Here is a 22,702-nt window from a genome sequence, read left to right on the forward strand (position 1 = left end):
AAGGATTTAAAGTTGGTGCATACAGGGTTATCTAATTCAGATTCATAACATTCTAAATCCATTTTCTACATTATAGTTTATAAAAATAACATCAATAAAGTCTCGTCAGCTCACGAGGTGTGCCAGTTGCAAAACCAAAATAATCCAGCCCATATTTATAGTCTATTTCCAACATTTAGAATTATTATTGTGAACAATCAACAAATCAAGAGTGCATAAATGCACTCGTAAATATCGGATATTTCCTTGCTTTTATTATGATTATATCAAAACTTTCCTATCATTCTAGGTAAAGGTGAATCAAAATTAATTGTCCATCATAAGGTACTGTATAAAATGATTTAACAAATAAAATTTAATTGGTCAAAAAGCCACTTAAAAGCGCTTTAACAGAAATCGTTCGACGTTCTCAAGGCAGCTAGCAATATAATCAGGACGCTCTTAATTATGCAAATATGATTAGCCTTACAGCTATTATCATTAAAGTAAATCATAATGTGATCTTAAAGTCAATAAGAAGCAACACTGTTGGTCCATTTTTATCTTTTTCGTAACATATGGATGTTTATATCAAATCTCTTTTTATAAGTTTAAAACAAAGTGAGATGAGTATCAATTAATGTTTGAATTGATAGATTGAAAGGCCACAATTTTATCCATTTAAGATCTCTTGCAAAGTTCTATACCTCAACATTTTTATTACACATCACACCATTCCCTATCCCAGTTTTCTACATTGAAAAAGATTAAGTACATAAGCATAATGTACATTTCAAATTAATACAATAACACAATATTTGAGTAGTCAACACACCTCAGAGAGAGCAAAACGCCCTAGAGAAAAAAAAAATTAAATATTGTTCACTGTAAAATATTATGTCATGAATACTATCTATGGATGTACCAGTATACAAAATGTCCCCTCCCCAGCTAGGTAAAGGAAACTGTACACATTAGATGTGATGTTTTCGGTGGGAAAGTGCTATTTCACATAGTATGACAATGTTATCAATAGTGTTCGAAATAGATGTGATGAGCATGTATGATTTAGGTACAAATGTATCAAATATAATGGGCATATATATTTATGTTGGAAAGTGCTGTTTGAAGAAGTTTGGCCATATATAATAGGAGTGCTGCTGGCGTCTTTTGTGATGGGCATGTACAATTTTGTGATGAAAAGGCTGTTTCAAGTAGTATGACTATGTTCAGAGTACAGTCTATTTCAGATGTGAAGAGGGTATATGTTTGATTTGGAAAGTGATACTGCAAATAGTACGGCCATATGAAGAGTACAATTCACATCAGATGGTTTCTTTTCAGAAGAAATTACTAGTCTCAGTAGTAAGCCAAATTATGCCAACATTCCGTATTATATGTGATGACTTCGTACTTGCCATTTCAAGTAGTATGGTCATGTTAAGTGTACAGTACAATCAGATGTAATGGGCATGTTTGATTTTGGTAGGAAAGTGCTTTTTCAAGTGGTATGGCTACATTAATAGTAGGGTTTGAATAACATATGATGGATATGTATGATTTTGGTTAGGAATTGCACTTTGAAGTAGTATGGCAATAGTTATAGTACAGTCCGCCTCAAATAAGATGAACATGTATATTTTAAGTAGGAAAATGCTATGATAGGTATTATGGCTATGCTAAAAATACGGTACAAATTTGATGTGGTGAGTGTAAATGTTTTGGGTAGGAAAGCGCTAGTTCAAATAGTACCGATATATTTTGAGCACATACGAAAAAGATGGAATCAACAAGTACACTTTTTGTATGAAAACCCGTTCTTACGTTGCCACTCAAGGTTTAGAGTACATTAGGTATGGTTCGCTATATCAAGAGGACGATACAAATCAGATATAAGAACATGTATAAATATGTATGAATTTAGTAGGAAAGTACTATTTTAGCTACCTGCCCATGTCAGCAGTAGACGTCAGAGAAAATGTAATGACTATGAATATTTTGGGGTAGGAAAGGGCTATTTCAAGTTCTTTGGCTATATTGAGAGAGAAGTCGGCAACTGATGCGAGAATCACATATGTGTTTGGTAGTTAAGTGCTATCTCAAGTGATTTGGCCATATGATGTGTACTGTCCACATCAGATGTGATGTTTTCGGTGGGAAAGTGCTATTTCACATAGTATGACAATGTTATCAATAGGGTTCGAAATAGATATGATGAGCATGTATGATTTAGGTACAAATGTATCAAATATAATGAACATATATATTTATGTTGGAAAGTGCTGTTTGAAGTAGTTTGGCTCTATGTATCAGGAGTGCTGCTGGCGTCTTTTGTGATGGGCATGTACAATTTTATGATGAAAATGCTGTTTCAAGTAGTATGGCTATGTTCAGAGTACAGTCTATTTCAGATGTGAAGAGGGTATATGTTTGATTTGGAAAGTGATACTGCAAGTAGTATGTCCATATGAAGAGTTCAATTCACATCAGATAGTTTCTTTTTAGTAGAAATTACTAGTCTCAGTAGTAAGCCAATTTATGCCATCACTCCGTATTATATGTGATGACTTCGTACTTGCCATTTCAAGTAGTATGGTCATGTTAAGTGTACAGTACAATCAGATGTAATGGGCATGTTTGATTTTGGTAGGAAAGTGCTTTTTCAAGTGGTATGGCTACATTAATAGTAGGGTTTGAATAACATATGATGGATATGTATGATTTTGGTTAGGAATTGCACTTTGAAGTAGTATGGCAATAGTTATAGTACAGTCCGCCTCAAATAAGATGAACATGTATATTTTGAGTAGGAAAATGCTATGATAGGTATTATGGCTATGCTAAAAATACGGTACAAATTTGATGTGGTGAGTGTAAATGTTTTGGGTAGGAAAGCGCTAGTTCAAATAGTACCGATATATTTTGAGCACATACGAAAAAGATGGAATCAACAAGTACACTTTTCGTATGAAAACCCGTTCTTACGTTGCCACTCAAGGTTTAGAGTACATTAGGTATGGTTCGCTATATCAAGAGGACGATACAAATCAGATATAAGAACATGTATGAATATGTATGAATTTAGTAGGAAAGTACTATTTTTAGCTATATGTCCATGTCAGCAGTAGAAGTCGGAGAAAATGTAATGACTATGAATATTTTGGGGTAGGAAAGTGCCATTCCTAGTTCTTTGGCTATATTGAGAGAGAAGTCGGCAACTGATGCGAGAATCACATATGTGTTTGGTAGTTAAGTGCTATCTCAAGTGATTTGGCCATATGATGTGTACTGTCCACATCAGATGTGATGTTTTCGGTGGGAAAGTGCTATTTCACATAGTATGACAATGTTATCAATAGGGTTCGAAATAGATATGATGAGCATGTATGATTTAGGTACAAATGTATCAAATATAATGAACATATATATTTATGTTGGAAAGTGCTGTTTGAAGTAGTTTGGCTCTATGTATCAGGAGTGCTGCTGGCGTCTTTTGTGATGGGCATGTACAATTTTATGATGAAAATGCTGTTTCAAGTAGTATGGCTATGTTCAGAGTACAGTCTATTTCAGATGTGAAGAGGGTATATGTTTGATTTGGAAAGTGATACTGCAAGTAGTATGTCCATATGAAGAGTTCAATTCACATCAGATAGTTTCTTTTTAGTAGAAATTACTAGTCTCAGTAGTAAGCCAATTTATGCCATCACTCCGTATTATATGTGATGACTTCGTACTTGCCATTTCAAGTAGTATGGTCATGTTAAGTGTACAGTACAATCAGATGTAATGGGCATGTTTGATTTTGGTAGGAAAGTGCTTTTTCAAGTGGTATGGCTACATTAATAGTAGGGTTTGAATAACATATGATGGATATGTATGATTTTGGTTAGGAATTGCACTTTGAAGTAGTATGGCAATAGTTATAGTACAGTCCGCCTCAAATAAGATGAACATGTATATTTTGAGTAGGAAAATGCTATGATAGGTATTATGGCTATGCTAAAAATACGGTACAAATTTGATGTGGTGAGTGTAAATGTTTTGGGTAGGAAAGCGCTAGTTCAAATAGTACCGATATATTTTGAGCACATACGAAAAAGATGGAATCAACAAGTACACTTTTCGTATGAAAACCCGTTCTTACGTTGCCACTCAAGGTTTAGAGTACATTAGGTATGGTTCGCTATATCAAGAGGACGATACAAATCAGATATAAGAACATGTATGAATATGTATGAATTTAGTAGGAAAGTACTATTTTTAGCTATATGTCCATGTCAGCAGTAGAAGTCGGAGAAAATGTAATGACTATGAATATTTTGGGGTAGGAAAGTGCCATTCCTAGTTCTTTGGCTATATTGAGAGAGAAGTCGGCAACTGATGCGAGAATCACATATGTGTTTGGTAGTTAAGTGCTATCTCAAGTGATTTGGCCATATGATGTGTACTGTCCACATCAGATGTGATGTTTTCGGTGGGAAAGTGCTATTTCACATAGTATGACAATGTTATCAATAGGGTTCGAAATAGATATGATGAGCATGTATGATTTAGGTACAAATGTATCAAATATAATGAACATATATATTTATGTTGGAAAGTGCTGTTTGAAGTAGTTTGGCTCTATGTATCAGGAGTGCTGCTGGCGTCTTTTGTGATGGGCATGTACAATTTTGTGATGAAAATGCTGTTTCAAGTAGTATGGCTATGTTCAGAGTACAGTCTATTTCAGATGTGAAGAGGGTATATGTTTGATTTGGAAAGTGATACTGCAAGTAGTATGTCCATATGAAGAGTTCAATTCACATCAGATAGTTTCTTTTTAGTAGAAATTACTAGTCTCAGTAGTAAGCCAATTTATGCCATCACTCCGTATTATATGTGATGACTTCGTACTTGCCATTTCAAGTAGTATGGTCATGTTAAGTGTACAGTACAATCAGATGTTATGGGCATGTTTGATTTTGGTAGGAAAGTGCTTTTTCAAGTGGTATGGCTACATTAATAGTAGGGTTTGAATAACATATGATGGATATGTATGATTTTGGTTAGGAATTGCACTTTGAAGTAGTATGGCAATAGTTATAGTACAGTCCGCCTCAAATAAGATGAACATGTATATTTTGAGTAGGAAAATGCTATGATAGGTATTATGGCTATGCTAAAAATACGGTACAAATTTGATGTGGTGAGTGTAAATGTTTTGGGTAGGAAAGCGCTAGTTCAAATAGTACCGATATATTTTGAGCACATACGAAAAAGATGGAATCAACAAGTACACTTTTCGTATGAAAACCCGTTCTTACGTTGCCACTCAAGGTTTAGAGTACATTAGGTATGGTTCGCTATATCAAGAGGACGATACAAATCAGATATAAGAACATGTATGAATATGTATGAATTTAGTAGGAAAGTACTATTTTTAGCTATATGTCCATGTCAGCAGTAGAAGTCGGAGAAAATGTAATGACTATGAATATTTTGGGGTAGGAAAGTGCCATTCCTAGTTCTTTGGCTATATTGAGAGAGAAGTCGGCAACTGATGCGAGAATCACATATGTGTTTGGTAGTTAAGTGCTATCTCAAGTGATTTGGCCATATGATGTGTACTGTCAACATCAGATGTGATGTTTTCGGTGGGAAAGTGCTATTTCACATAGTATGACAATGTTATCAATAGGGTTCGAAATAGATATGATGAGCATGTATGATTTAGGTACAAATGTATCAAATATAATGAACATATATATTTATGTTGGAAAGTGCTGTTTGACGTAGTTTGGCTCTATGTATCAGGAGTGCTGCTGGCGTCTTTTGTGATGGGCATGTACAATTTTATGATGAAAATGCTGTTTCAAGTAGTATGGCTATGTTCAGAGTACAGTCTATTTCAGATGTGAAGAGGGTATATGTTTGATTTGGAAAGTGATACTGCAAGTAGTATGTCCATATGAAGAGTTCAATTCACATCAGATAGTTTCTTTTTAGTAGAAATTACTAGTCTCAGTAGTAAGCCAATTTATGCCATCACTCCGTATTATATGTGATGACTTCGTACTTGCCATTTCAAGTAGTATGGTCATGTTAAGTGTACAGTACAATCAGATGTAATGGGCATGTTTGATTTTGGTAGGAAAGTGCTTTTTCAAGTGGTATGGCTACATTAATAGTAGGGTTTGAATAACATATGATGGATATGTATGATTTTGGTTAGGAATTGCACTTTGAAGTAGTATGGCAATAGTTATAGTACAGTCCGCCTCAAATAAGATGAACATGTATATTTTGAGTAGGAAAATGCTATGATAGGTATTATGGCTATGCTAAAAATACGGTACAAATTTGATGTGGTGAGTGTAAATGTTTTGGGTAGGAAAGCGCTAGTTCAAATAGTACCGATATATTTTGAGCACATACGAAAAAGATGGAATCAACAAGTACACTTTTCGTATGAAAACCCGTTCTTACGTTGCCACTCAAGGTTTAGAGTACATTAGGTATGGTTCGCTATATCAAGAGGACGATACAAATCAGATATAAGAACATGTATGAATATGTATGAATTTAGTAGGAAAGTACTATTTTTAGCTATATGTCCATGTCAGCAGTAGAAGTCGGAGAAAATGTAATGACTATGAATATTTTGGGGTAGGAAAGTGCCATTCCTAGTTCTTTGGCTATATTGAGAGAGAAGTCGGCAACTGATGCGAGAATCACATATGTGTTTGGTAGTTAAGTGCTATCTCAAGTGATTTGGCCATATGGTGTGTACTGTCCACATCAGATGTGATGTTTTCGGTGGGAAAGTGCTATTTCACATAGTATGACAATGTTATCAATAAGAGTTTATTTCAAGTGATATGGTCATGTTGAATCAGATCGGATCGAATAAACAGCTTTAAACAGGGTTATAACTTTCTTTTTTGAATTGTTAGGTCGTGTTAAGTGGATGTTCGAATTAGATTTTACGAGCATGAATAATTTGGGTAGGGAAGTACTACTCCAAGTAGTATAGCTATGTATAGAGTATATAATAAACATGTTGAATTGGATTAAATTAATATTTGAAGGAGAATGACTATGCTAAGAATGCGATTAGAATATGATGTGATGATATGGAAAGAAATGAGTTTTCAGTAGTATGGATGTGTTGAGCGATCGGTCATCATCAGATGTGATGTGATATTATGATTTTGGTAAGAAAGAGCTCTGTCAAGTAGTATGGCCATATTTAAAGTACAGCCCACATAAGATGAAATCAGGATGGATGTTTGAGTAGGAACGTGCTATTGTTATGTTAATAATACGGTATGAGCCTTATGTTTTGGGTTGAAAAGTGCTAGTTTACGGTAAAGCTATGATAAGAGAAGAGTTCAAATCAGTTTGATAAACATGAATGATTCTGAGTTAGAAAGCGCTGTTTCAAAGAGTGTTATCATGTCAGGAATATAGTTCACTTTACGTCAGATTTAATAATTATGCATGTTTTGAGTTTAAAAGTGCTATTGAAATATTTAGATTAAAGTTTTAATCTGATGCAATTACCATGTGTACAAAAACTTTATCTCACCAAGGAACGTGCTATTTAAAGTTGTTTGGCCATGTTAAGAGTAGGTTTTGAATCAGATGTAATAAGCAAGGATGCTTTTTGTAGGAAAGTGCTGCTTCAAGTAGTATGATCATGCTAAAAGTACGGTTAAAATCAGGTGATTGTTTGTGTAAACATGCTATATAATAAGGACGTGTAAAGAGTACAATACGCGACAGATGTGATAAGCATGTACATTAGGGGGTAGAAAGTTGCTTTGTCAATTAGTGTCGCTACATCAAGAGTATAGTCTGCATCAAACTTGATGAGCATATATGTTTTGGGTCGGATAGTTTTTGTTTAAGTGAAATTAACATGTTTAAAGTAATATTCGAATAAAATTTCATGAGCAGGAATAATTATGCGTATGAAACTGTTATTTTAAACGTAAGGCCATGTTAACAGTACCATATGCAATAATCATGCACATTAAGGGTATGGAATTGCTTTCCAAATAGAGTGACCATTTTAAGAGTAGCGTTTGAATCGGATCTGATGTAGGAAGGTCATATTTAAAGTATCAAATATGGTGAGCATGTATAATTTAGGTAGAAAAGCGACGTTCGTAAGTAGATTGGCCAACTTCAGAGTACATTCAATCAGATGTGATGAGCATTCATTTATTTGGTAGGAAAACGTATTTGCACATAATGTTGCCATATACCGTCATTATCAATTACCATTTATAATTTTGGGTAGGAAGTGCTATTTCACGCGAAATGGCCATGTTTATAGTAGGTTTCCAATAAGATGCGATGAACGAATATTACTTGGGCAGGAAAGTACTATGAACATTTCAGAAGTACTATCTGTAGCAGTTATGATGAAAATGTATGTTTTGGATAGGCAATTTTTTTTCAAGTAGCATTGAATGTTGCGGATACAAACCGCCTCTGATCAAAAAAGCATGTTTGTTTTCAGTGGTATTATGTTGTTTTTTTTTCATGTGGTATATGTATTTCATTGTAAAGAAAAAGGTTTTCAACATATGTCATAAGAATGCACGTTATTATGGTCATGTTAATTGTACGGTTTACAACAGCTGTGATGTTTTGGGTAAAACGCGCACTTTCATGGTAAGAGCACGGTACAAATCGAGTGTGAAGAGCATGTATGATAGGTAAACGGTACTTCATGAAGTATAGCTATCTTAAGATTGATTGATTGATTGATAGATTTAATGTTGGAGTCTAACTACTGAGCAGCGACATTTTAGGTATATCCAGGCGATGAACATGAAATGAAGAATGGGACGGGACACAAGGATGATAGAGTCGGCAAAGTTTGATAGCCCCTGGGAATAGGGAGAGGAGGGTAGGGTTGGGCAATTCATCCTCCTGTGGTGGAGCGCAATAGTTCCTACTCCGATAGAATACCATAGAAGGGTTCTTTAACATGCGAGGAACAAGGCATTTTTTCAAACACGTTGCACCACTATGGTTTGTGGCCAGGTTTTCCGTATTATTGCCTGACGACTCCAGCATGTGGCATGCCTAGGGTACACCATTCCATCATTCGGGCACCACTTTAGACTTCATACAATTATGCCTCTTGAACAAAGGTATGTTGCTAACAAAATACTCCAATGTCAGATTATTTAAAAGTAAACATTTAATAGTATAAAGATGCTAACAATGTTCCGCGTTAGTGATCATAACTTGGAACTGGAACATGGTAGATATAAAAATATACACCGTTAAAAGAGAAGTTGACAAATATGCAAAGTTTTAAATGAGTTTTCAATTGCAAAATAAATGAGGGGTTAAGGGCAAATTAAAAAAAAAGTTTCGTCAGATAAATTCCCAGATTTTCGCCAACTTGACTCTTTTGATAAACCTATTCTTATTCTAAATTAAGATATGGGTGAATTACCCATTGTTGTAGATTTAATGAAGCAGTCTTTAGAAGTGTGAAAATGAGGTCCACATTGGTTAAGTGCATACGTATTTAATCATTTTTTATTTCATTTCTATGTTTCAATAGCTTAATATGATATAGTGTTTCTTTTTATATTGTATTTGTTTCTTTACTTATCCCATAAGGGGTCAATAAAAATATTAAAAATATTAACTAAATCAATAAAATGATGACTAAAACATACATTTTATTCAGTTATATTAAACGCTCTTTTGTAGAAATTCTTTTGAATTCTGAACAAGTTTAATCTAATATTGGTCTGAATTGAAACTTGTAACATTAATATCACAGTGCAAGGCAAAATAAACTTCACTCCCCATAGTGCTTATTACCAGATACCCTCTTTTGTAACGTACTAGGTGTTTTACTAGTTTACAATTTGACCTTGATATGAATGATGAGTGATTTCATATCATTGCAAGCCTCGTTATTTTTATTTTTGGAAGGAAATGGCTGTCAATCAACATTTAAGCTTTGCATTTCAGTTCAACAATGAACGTATGTGTTTGATTTACTACAACCCTAAATAATAGTTGACTGGTGTGTCGTAATTCATAGTTGTAGGTAGAATTTTACTATCTCGTTACTACCAATACATTTGAGTTCAAAATTTGTCATTCATTCAATTGCTTGCTTTACTTGAGACTGTTAATCAAAACTTCTTATCTATTGCTTAGACATGAAAATCAGTTCAATATTTGGTCTAGTACACAAGTTACAGAAAAAATCATTTCGTAAAAAGGTTAACTGTTATTGACTCTTGAAACGCACACGAGGGCCGATTGCAGTGTAAGTTTTATAATTCAACAAGGACATCATAATTTGCAAGTATACTTGCAATCTTGGTCGGCCGAAGATTTAAACAAAACAGGCATAACGACATGTATATGCAAATGGTGTTTCAAAATGTGAAAACAAATACTATGTGTGTTAACAACAAGCGGGTTACGCAGGGTCTTGTACAAAACTTTGTATTGTACACTCAAGAAAACTACAATTTAATATTCATTGCAGGATGTTGCTACGATCAAATTTAAAATAAAAGGCAGGATTGAAATTATCAGACAATAAAAAGTCATAACAGTCATAAAATAAAGAAAGGCAGGACTGATTATTGTTAATATATATTTTTGCCTATATTTAAAAATTTATTCATTTAAGAGTCAACTTAACATGTAAGGTTGACTGTACGATTCATGAAAAATGGTATAATTTCCGTGTGCGAAATGTAATTTAGTAATCTGGTGAGAAGTATACGAAATATCGCATATTGTTCAAAAGTTTTACAATATTGTTTGATGTCAATGATTTGAACCGTTTCGTCTAACAACCACTTTCACATTGAAACAAAACATTTATTTTTATAGTTAAAGTAAAATCAAAATCAAGGCAGATATGATATATTGAAAATGTAAATATAAACAAGCTTAATATCACCTCTGTTTTGTCCCTGATGTTGGGTTAATAAAAAGTAACACGGATGGTTCGATTGATCGTAGCACAGTTCGTATGCTTGTACTACCTTATACAAAGATACATGTATTAAGATCCTTCAAAACATCATTAATAATTCTCTTAATGTTAGTGGTGCGTTTTGTTATATTAAATTGCATGATTTTATACTAAAACAAGCCGTCTGATATCTCACAAGCTGTCTTTGTCAATGGCACTTGTACATAGCTTTTTAGCAGATCGAATGCACTGACAAAATGTGCAATACCAATACTATCAGTGTGGTCGTCTTTTATAGGGAACGGATATGAGTTAAACTTTGAAAGAAAGTTAACCTCACAAAACACCCTAAAAATGCAAACGGTCTTTTAGGTTTAGGGAGCTTCATTCACTGGTACTTGGCCCAATAATATATTTTTATAGCATATATTAAATCTCTATTCTCACGACTTCCAGCTATAAAGAACAGCCAGTATAATGTTGCTGTTTTATAAAAACAACATCAACATTAAGGCAAGCAGCTATCTTAACAAAATCTGGCACACATGCATGTTTAAAAATTTCAAAGGTGGGTCTCATTCAAAATTGTAACACTTATAGTGCAGATGAGCTTTGCTATGTGCAAAAAAATAATGTCAAGTATCTAATCAAAATATGGTCTGTTGGGGAGCGTTCAGTCATCTGTCATCAGTAATTACATTAAGGTTGTATTTACAGAGACCAGTTATTCATTCCTTAAATTATAGTGTAGACATGTTGTGATTAGAATGACAAGTGAAATGTCATCAAATACTTCAGCAAGTTTGTTTTTATGTGATGTTTTTTACAGGCAGGGTGTTAAATGTTAAATTCTAACCCATTGATTTCTGATCATATCAATGGAATACCACATAGTTAGTTTTTTAGTAAATGTCAAAAAGTTCAGTCAACAAGCGAAAAATTACGATTTCAATCATTTAAATTAAACGTTACAAATTCCATGATTAAAAATTTCATTGAAAATGTTAATATCCATCGAGTCCAATGTACTATTTAACACTTAATTCAAGGTACAAATGTATGTATATAAGTCTAGTATTTAAAGAATTAAAGCACTTTTATAAAATAGCTCCCCCCCTCCCAAAAAAAAAACAAAAAAAAAACACTGATGAGTCGATTAAATTAATTTGAGTGTAAGAAATCCAGCATTTAAGTACAAAGTCAAAAATGTTCTAAAAATACTACGAAAGTTCTGGACCAATTTACATCATTGTAATGCATCATTAAAGAGTCGCGAAAAACAGTACTTGTTTGGTTATAAAGTCTAGAAAAAATCATTTATAAAAATAATATATTTACAATATTACTATTTTTGTATTTAGCAATAATAATCAAACAAGTATAATAGTAGCTAAAACATATTCACCTTGAATGTAATAAACATATATAGCATTCTAACACCCCCTAAATACAAATCAAAATGCTATAAAGCTTATAATATTGTAAAACATTCTTTTTCAATATTAATTTCTACCTAAAATATGGAATTGGTTGGTTTAGAAGATCTGGCCTCTCCTTGCACAGGACAGCTCCAACATAAACGTCGCTTGCGTCTACAAAAAGTATGAAAACATTTTCTTAATCTGGAGATATTAAAACCGGAAAACTAGTCAACAGTGATTTTATATTTTCAACAGTTATCTGGCATTTGCCATTCGACCGAAAGATGGGATTCTCACTAAAACTAAGAAGTTGTGTTAAATGTTCAACGGCAGTAGCAAAATTAGAAAACAAATTTCTATAGAAATCAAACATGACCATATACCTCATTATTTGCGTTGGAGTAACGAACTGAACAATTGCTTCAACTTTAGCAATAAGGGTTAGACATGTTCTTGACATCTGCACCATGAAAACTGATTTATTCAACGGGTCATAGTTTTCCTTTCCTCGTTTGTCCCGGACTTGGCTTTTTATGAGCAAGTAGGCAGGTGTTTCTAGAAAAGCAGAGGACGCTTACCCTACCGGTGCACCTGGTCCATGCTCCCAGTTTTTAGTGGAGTCCGAGTTGCTCATTTGCTTTTGTTACTTTACTTTGTATGTATGATTTTAGTTACTTTATGTTCTTTGTTGTGTATGTCTGTTTTCCATGTCGGGTCTTTGTCCCTGCATTACATTATTTTGATTACCGCTATAACCTTGGTTCCCTTGATTAATCCTTGACCTATAGTATGCATTAAGTAGTCAACTGTTGATTTTCAAACTTCGAGATTAACAGTGAGATTAGCAGTTGATAACTTATCAGAAGTTCCCTCTAAATATTTGATGGGATCAGACCACCTATAACCACACACAATTAATCATCAATATACATGGTAAACAAACTTACACACTGTGCATCAAACAGTCACATGTGACGTGCTATTAGTATCTAATATTTCCAACAGTCCAATGACCATAAAAGGGACGACAAAAGATTTTCTCAAACTAGTCAAAAAGGAAAGATAATAGTTGACCGACGAAGAACATAACATAGTTTTATCAGATGCTCTTGTTTCCGTTAAAAAGGTGATTTATTGTCATTAAACAGTCCTAGTTTATACATCGCATCTTCCCATAAGAACCTGAGATAAAGAATACTAACGACACTGTTGATTCGGCCTTATATCTTGACTTACACGTACAAATCGATGGTAAAGGAAACTATTGACAAAGAATACGACAAACGCGATGACTTTTCTTTCCGTATTGTCAACTTTCTTTTCAATTTCAAACTTTCTTTGCAACATTTCTTCAGTATTTGCGTATAAAGTTCACAAATCACAAATCATAAGTCAGAGCTTGCCGTTCCTACACAGACTTTTTGTATCACTCTATAATTCTTACAGTTAGACTTTTGGAACATGGTTACTGATGCTTCCAGATTGAAGTCATCACAACAAAGTACATGGTCGTCATCAGGTACTCGTGGATAGTTACTGTGTTATCTGCACCATAATAACCTATTTGTTGAACGTCTATTTTTTCTTTTTTTTCGTCGACCTCGGACTTGACTTTTTATGAGCAACCAAGTTGGTGTTTCTAGAAAAGCAGAGGATGCCCACCCTACCTGTACACCTGGTCAATGCTCACAGTTTTAATTGTAATCGATAACATTCTTTTGATTTCCGCTGGAATCCTGGTTCAGTTGATTACTCTTTCTATGCATTTAAACAGTAGAAACCGTATTTCAATTGATTACAGAAGAGCTCACTGAATGTGTATTAATCTAATACTTACAATGTTTTATACTAGCAGTTACTCAACCTTATGAAACCATAATTCAACTCAAAAAAGTATAATTTGAGGATTTCTTCCGCCAAAATCCTGCAAAAAAATTCGATATCTATATAATGTTATTCTATTCCAGAATTTATTGAAAGCGAAATTCATAATCATTCCGGTATAAGGTTTAGCACTGTGTTAACAAGATGAGTTTATGTTTAATATCTAGCTAAGAATGACATACAGTAAAAGGAAACAATGATTAACCCGAAATGACTGAAAGGTAAGATAAATATGCAGTGACAAAGTACTTTTTGTTGATAACAACACCTTGATTCTGCACATTTAGAGCAAGTACATGTTTTTATATCAGTTTCTCCCAAAAAGGTATAGTGTGAATGCAACATTTTTTTTTCAAAAGCACTAAACAATAATTTATTTACTACCCGTCATATGCTATCTTGAAATAAAAATAAGGAATGTCGGATAACTTTTATAAAATAATGTATACAGAGGAAGATGTTTACAAAATGCTGGAATTTTTAATCGACAACATATTTGTCCAGTGTGGTGGACGTGTTTTTCAACAAACAGTCGGCATTCCAATGGGAACAAAGTATGCTCCTTTTCTTGCTGACCTATTCCGTCAATCTTATGAGGCTGTCTGTATAGCTGATCTGATCAGAAAGAAAGAATATCGTTTGGCTAGATCCTTCAATCTCAGTTTCCACTATATAGATGACGTATTATCTTTAAACAATCCTAATTTCGGGGATTTGATACATCGCATCTACCCAAAAGTACTTGAGATAAAGGATACTACAAACACTGTGAAGTCAGCCTCATATCTTGACCTACACATAGAAATCGATGATAAAGGAAAACCATTGACCAAACTTTACGACAAACGTGATGACATTTCGTTCAGAATTGTCAACTTTCCTTTCATCTGTGGCAACATCCCTTCGGCTCCTGTGTATGGAGTGTTCAAATCTCAATTCATACGTTATACCAGAGCTTGCCGAAACTACGCAGACTTTTTGTTTCGCGCTAGAACTCTAACAAATAGGCTTCTGGTACAGGGTTATGTTGCTACAAGATTGAAGTTATCACTGCAGAGGTTTTATGGTCGTCATCATGAACTCGTGAATCGTTATGGTGTATCCATCAGCACCAGGAGAACTAATTTATTTGACGGGTCATAGGCTTCTTTTCCTCGTCCGTCTACCCCGGACTTGACTTTTTATGAGCAACTCGGCGGGTGTTTCTAGAAAAGCTACTCTACCGGTGCACCTGGTCCATGCTCCCAGTTTTTAGTGGAGTCCGAGTTCCTCATTTACTTTTGTAACTTTGTATGTATGATTTTAGTTTCTTTATGTTCTTTGTTGTGTATGTCTGTTTTCCATGTCTGGTCTTTGTCCCTGGATTAAATTCTTTTGATTACCGCTATAACCTTGGTTCCCTTGTATACTCCTTCATAACGAATCGTTGGCTTTAGTAGAAAACAAAGAAAATAAAAAGTCAAAGAATTGTCCCTAACTCTTAGTAATAACACTTTCAAATAAACTCATATTTGCCCATGAAGATAACATCTTTTTCGTTTTCTTATAAACTTACCATTATATAATGATATTATTACATCCAGTGCAAAACATTTTATACATATATGTTGGCGATTCAGAACATCTCAAACTGTCATGAATATGCCTATTTTCTGTTCAATAACACATCAGAATAAAGGGCTTTGTAGTTGATTTCTGCTGTAGTGCAAAGGACGGATACTTACGTTTTAACACAAGGGTTGTTGAAATTTTAATGCTTATCTTTGTTTAGCCCAAAAGAGTCTATTTTGAAGAAAGATTTCGCCCAAGTCCTTAAAAAGATACTGGATATTCATATCATGCCTTCGCTTTCCGATTATGTTTTGAAAGAAATTATTGTATACACTGATAGAACTACCCGCTGTAAAATGATTTTTTTTACCTTAATAATATGGTAACGAAAGATGATTCTCCCTATGACATGATTTAAATTTAAAGTAAATACATGTATGCAATTAACCTTACGAAACTATGTTTCGCACAAAAGAGCACAGTTTTTGAGTATTTGTTTCGTCCAAGTCTTGAGAAAAAATACAGGATATTTATATAATGCCGTTGTATTTAAGAATTTACTCAAATGAAAAATATACTAATTCTGATATAAAGTTGAGCATTGCATTAAAAAATGAGTTTGTGTTTAATATCTAGCTAAGAATGAAATACAGTAGAAAGAGTCAATAATTAACACTAAAATGGTTGAAAAGTAAGATAAATATGCTGTGACAAAATAGTTTTTGTTTACAACATCGAGATTCTGTACATATAAAGCAAGTCCATGTTGTTTTTTTAATTCAGTTTCTCTAAGAAAAAGGTATAGTGTGACTACAACATTTTATTTGAAAAAAAAAAAACAAAAACAAAAAAACAAAAAACAAAAAACAAAAAAAAAACACAAAACAAAAAAACACTAAACAGTGATTTAGTTCCTACCCGTCATATGCTATCTTGAAGTACAAATTGAGAATGTCGGATATTTTTTATAAAAAAGTGTTTTCATTACGAATCCAAAGCTTTAATAAAAAACAAAAAGAAAATAAATAGTGGAAGAATTGTCCCTAACTCTTAGAAACTAATCTATCAAAGTAACTCATATTTGCCAATGTAAAAACAGTTTTTTCGTTCTCGTATAAATTTACCATTATATAATGATGTTATTACATACAGTGCAAAAATTTTTATGCATATATGTTGGCAATTCAGAACATCTCAAACTGTCATGAACACATAAGAATTCCTTAATAAAGTGATTTGCAGTTAATTTCTGCTGTAGTGTAAAAGACGGATACTTACGTTTTAATACAAGGGTTGTTGAAGTTTTCAAGCTCATCTTTGTTTCGCCCAAAAGAGTCTATTTTGAGGAACGATTTCGCCCAAGTCCTTAAAAAATGCTGGATATTCATATCATGCCTTGGCTTTGCCATACTTGTTTTGAGAGAAATTATCGTTTACAACGATAGAGCTGCCCGTTGTAAAATGATTTTGTTACCTTAATAATACGGTAACAAACGATGATAAGATTAAAATTTAAAGTAAATACATGTATGCAATTAACCTTCGAAACTATGTTTCGCCCAAAAGTGCACCGTTTGAGTATTTGTTTCGCCCAAGTCCGGAAAAAATGCTGGATATTCATATCATGCCTTGGCTTTGCCATACTTGTTTTTTGAGAGAAATTATCGTTTACAACGATAGAGCTGCCCGTTGTAAAATGATTTTGTTACCTTAATAATACGGTAACGAAAGATGATATGATTAAAATTTAAAGTAAATACATGTATGCAATTAACCTTCGAAACTATGTTTCGCCCAAAAGTGCACAGTTTGAGTATTTGTTTCGCCCAAGTCCGGAGAAAAAATACAGGATATTCATATCATGCCTTTGCTATCCGATACCTGTTTTGAGAGAAATTTTGTATACACTGATAGAGCTGCCCGCTGTAAAATGATTTTTTTTTACCTTAAAAATATGGTAACGAACGATGATTCTCCCTACGATATGATTGAAATTTAAAGTAAATACATGTATGCAGTTAACCTTACGAAACTATGTTTCGCCCAAAAGAACAGAGTTTGAGTATTTGTTTCGCCCAAGTCCTGAGAAAAAATACAGGCTAATTTCATGATGCTATTGTATTGTAGAATTTTTTGAAATGAAAAATACACTAATTATGATATAAAACTGAGCATTGCATTAAAACATGAGTTTTCGTTTAATATCTAGCTAAGAATAAACTTTAGTAGAAAGAGACAATGATTAACCCTTCAATGGTTGAAAAGTAAGATAAATATGCATTGACAAAATACTTTTTGTGAACAAGAACATCGAGATTCTGCACATATAGAGTAAGTCCATGTTTTTTCTTTATATCAGTTTCTCTAAAGAAAAGGTATAGTGAGAATATAATATTCTATTTTCAAAAGCACTAAACAATGACTTATTTACTACCCGTCAGATGTTATCTTGAACTACAAATTAGGAATGTCGGATAACTTTTATAAAAAAGCGTTTTCATTACGAATCCAGGGCTTTAATAAAAAGAAAAAAAATAGTGCAAGAATTGTCCCTAACTCTTAGAAACTACTCTATCAAAGTAACTCATATTTGCCAATGTAAAAACAGTTTTTTCGTTTTCGTATAAACTTACCATTATATAATGATGTTATTACATACAGTGCAAACATTTTATACATATATGTTGGCGATTCAGAACATCTCAAACTGTCATGAACACATAAGAATTCCTTAATTAAGTGTTTTGCAGTTAATTTCTGCTGTAGTGTAAAAGACGGATACTTACGTTTTAATACAAGGGTTGTTGAAAGTTTCATGCTCTTCTTTGTTTCGCCCAAAAGAGTCTATTTTGAGGAAAGATTTCGCCCAAGTCCTTAATAAAATACAGGATATTTATATCATGCCTTCGATTTCCGATACTTATTTTGACAAAAATTATTGTATTTACTGATAGAGCTTCCCGCTGTAAATTGATTTTTTTCTTTGATTTTAATCAAGTAGAAATTATCATATTGTAACGAACGATGATTCTCCCTAAGATATAATTAAAATTTAAAGTATGCAATCAAGTTAAAATACTTTCATCGGCAATATTGAAATTCTATACATAGTGTATGCATTCTTGCTACTTTCATTTCAAAATTTACAAATTGTTTCGAAGCCAATAATCAATAATTACTTACTCATAACAGATGAAAGTTTGAATTCCTCATTACACACACATATCGGGATAATGTAAATAACAAGAAAATCTAATTATCTCTACGGCTAGTGATAATTCATTCCAACAAAGAAATTTAGCAATAGAATTTTCTTAAATTCTAACACATTCACCATTACATGCCCGGACAATTATTTATTCATCAACCTAATATCTTTCAGCATCCGTCAACAAATCAATTCAAAACTTCTAGTACAAGATATACTTGAAAGTTAACGCCTATTGTTTTGTTATGAAACAACCTACAAAAACTAATGCACAGATATGGGATCTTCTAAGAGAAGTCACTCGGATCAAATAAATATTTTTTTTTATCATTACATGTATGTCATCTCCAAGAATCATGAGCTCGAACGAATCGATACAAAACCAACATTTTATTGATCAAACATATTGTTGTTAACGGTTTCGGCCATTCTAAACATCTCAAAATTTGATGAGAACGCAATGTTTTTGTGCATTAAAGCATTAGAAGTCATCTAAAATAATATATGCATTGCAGTTGATCTGTGCTGAATTGTGTATATGTATCATATTTATGCTTACAATTAAAAGCTGTTCAGATATATTGTAAAAATATGTTTCGCCCGAAAGAGCTTATTTTAAGGAGAGGATTCTCCTAACTCATGAAAATGATACAATATATTTTTTTATAATTTCATGAAAACGCAATGTTTTTGTGCATTCAAGCATTAGATTCCGTCTTTAAATTTATTGCAGTTGAGTTTGACGAATGTGTAATATTAGGATACTTATAGTTTAAAACTCACAGTTCACTGGGAAGATTGTTCCATAAAGTAGCAGCTGCCTTGTCGAACCTACGATCACCGTGCGATTTCGTTTTCACTCTTGGCGTTTCAAGTGTCACAGATTTCTGGGAGCGTAGTGATCTTGATGGGCGGTATAGACTCAGAAGCTTTTGAAGATATGCTGGAGCTATACCATGCACATGATGCAGTGCTATAAAAAAGCATAAGATCAGTATGTATTGACATCGGAATTCAACAGGTAACCAGTGTAGGTCAATTAAACCAAGTGCTATTAGGTTATATTTTCTGCGCCGTAATATCAATTTGGCGGTAGCATTCTGAACTCTTTGAAGCTTGTTCAAGCTACTAGATTTCACGCCATATATAAGGGAGTTGCCGTATTCCAATCTCGATGTTAGAGTTTTGCAAGCACTGTCCGTAATGTAACAACGAATTCGGTCAATCTTTGCCCAAGTGTATCCGATAGGCTAAGAAAACATACAATGAACTCTGGACCCAAAAACAGGTCCCTGCTGAACGCCAAAGTTTAATTTGATCGAATTGGGTTGGATGGCTTCCTCGGATACTTGTTGAGTCCTTCTTTGTAAATACGAGAGAAACCATGAAAGAGCAGAATTTGCCGTAACGTCGTAATGTGCACGTAATAATTATGGGTTAATCATTGTTTCTTTTTTACTGTACGTCATCCTCAGCTAGATATTGAACATAAACTCATGTTGTTAATGCAATGCGAAACTTTATATCAGAATTAATATACTTTACATATCAGTAAATTCTGGAATACAACGGCATGATATAAACATCCTGCATTTATTTCTCAGGATAAGGGCGAAATAAATCCTCAAATTCTGCTATTTTAGTCGAAACATAGCTTCGCAGGGTTTTGTATCTGTTAGAATATGAGTTTATTGATCTATTCTATCACTGGCATTTTTAACACAGTAATGTTATGTTTTGAATTTTTATTTTTTAATGGAAACGTTTTTTATTGTTTTTAATTCTTTTTATTTCATTCAAATGATAAATATATATATATTTTCTAGATATTTTTACTTTAGCTATAATTTTTAGATTCAGTAATTCATTCTTATCTTGGTTGAGCTTTAACAGCTTGCTCGTCATGCATGAGCTGATGTCCTCAACATAAGCTTCAATTCGTGTGGATATTTCGGACCAGTTGTCAATTGGTTCAATTACTAAATATATCTGCGAATCATTAGCGTAACAATGAGCATGTCATGTTGTCTGAAAATTTCTATCTAATATGTTTATACTATTTAAATAATGTTTTAATAATTAATCATGCTTTAATTACATAATTTATAATTATGTTTTGTTTTTGTTCGTCTTTTTTTACTTTACAAATTTCTATATCTTAGATACATAATTACTGTTCTGAAAAATATTTCTCTTTTCACATTCTTTTGTATAATTGTAGGTGTTGATTACTACATACTTTGTATTGTATATCATTTGTATGCCGTAAAGCGCTTAGGGTAAATGCAGTTTAGATTGGCGCTATATAAATATTGTAAATAATAACTAAAAAAAATGGTGTTGTCATCACCAAGCTAATAGCTTAGACGAATGATTTATTTAGTATGCCTTAGAAGAAAACCCGATAATAAACAAGAAAAGTCTGATACATTTGATTACAAAGAAATAATTATATCAGTACGAATTTGTGGATAATAATGCATTACAAAACATTATTTATCCTACTTATTTCTCCATTGCATACCTCATAATTCGTTGACTTGAATTTTATATTTTTTCTGGCACAAAAGGAAGTGTAATCAAGAGAATCAAGATTCTAGCAGAAAACAAAAGAATATATACCAGGGACAAAAGCAGACATCAGTAACTGACACACACAACGAAGGACATGCAATAACCAAAATAATACTTTACCCTTAATGAAATGTTTTATTACAAATACTGCAACGACTAATGCAAGTGTAGCCTAGGTTATAGAATTTAATCAATCATAAATCGAAAAAAATAAAAATATGATAAAATTGTGTTTGCCATTGTTCAAATTGATATTATACTTGATATATTTGTGGAAAACGAATGCTTTATTCATTATACCTATCTGATCAGTATTGCATTTTATTATTCATCAAATTAAAAAGAAATAATAAGTTTGGAATGCAATAACGCGACAGATTTTTATTCTAACAAAAAAAAAACTTAATTAAACACAAATGCCCATTTACATGTGTATAGGGAGCAGCAGAAGATTTGACATTCTTTCAATCAAACTTGTGAAGGATCGTTGTCTGATACGTAGTTATCTAAAGAAGAAGCATATACTTCCCCGGGTTGTATCAACCCTAGTATTATAAATCGTTTGTTGTATTTCTTATAAGTTACAAGTAATGATAATGCGACAGTAAACGACGCCTACATGATTCAGAAATGCCTCAGTAAATCTGCTTGTAACGACACCGAGTCATCGATCTCAAGTTTTTTTTCTCCGTGGTTATTGAGTAAAGTGAGAATTTTCCTACTAAACAATGGACTCCTACAAAGCCCACAATGTAGCAATTGGTTGAATATTGCAGTTTATTTATACACCTGTCATCTCCGGTAGCCTTGATAGAGAATAATATTAATTTTCTAAGATATCTTTATCTTATATGACCGTAGTTGTTAATATTTTGACAAACATTTCTCTTTAATTACTTCTTCACATATCGACTGTACACGCTATGCAGTTTGACGACTAAATTGCTTAATGACATTCCTTTCATTATTAATTATTTCAACATTTCTTTCTGTATCTATTTGAAAGTGTAACATATCTATGACATAACATCTTGTTGTCAGAAAACAAGGACAAAAAGCAAATTATGTGTAAACAAAACACGTCAATATTTTATAAATTTGGTTTAACTAGGTCAACATAATACA

General features: G+C 33.0%; 1 protein-coding gene across 12 annotated transcripts in view; it reads right to left on the reverse strand.

Annotated features, from left to right (window-relative positions):
• The window catches only part of LOC148603959 (uncharacterized), a 40,805-nt gene that overhangs the window by 12,513 nt on the left and 5,590 nt on the right, over window positions 1–22,702 (reverse strand). For 8 of the 12 annotated variants that reach the window (XM_088552343.1, XM_088552342.1, XM_088552336.1 and 5 more), the window contains 5 exons: window positions 19,787–19,976; window positions 18,582–18,668; window positions 17,074–17,160; window positions 14,198–14,284; window positions 12,453–12,531 (listed from right to left, as the gene is read on the reverse strand). In XM_088552343.1, the coding sequence (XP_088408469.1) occupies window positions 14,209–14,284; window positions 17,074–17,160; window positions 18,582–18,668; window positions 19,787–19,976 (440 nt within the window). In that variant the 3' untranslated portion in view covers window positions 12,453–12,531; window positions 14,198–14,208. Of the gene's footprint in view, window positions 1–12,452; window positions 12,532–13,307; window positions 13,406–14,197; window positions 14,285–17,073; window positions 17,270–18,581; window positions 18,669–19,786; window positions 19,977–22,702 lie in introns of those variants that run through there. The other 4 variants (XM_088552339.1, XM_088552340.1, XM_088552345.1 and 1 more) reach the window with 3 other exon arrangements.

Source organism: Perna viridis, chromosome 11, assembly GCF_037379345.1.
Source record: "Perna viridis isolate PV_CMFRI_1.1 ecotype Kerala chromosome 11, ASM3737934v1, whole genome shotgun sequence".
Lineage (NCBI taxonomy): Eukaryota > Metazoa > Mollusca > Bivalvia > Mytilida > Mytilidae > Perna > Perna viridis.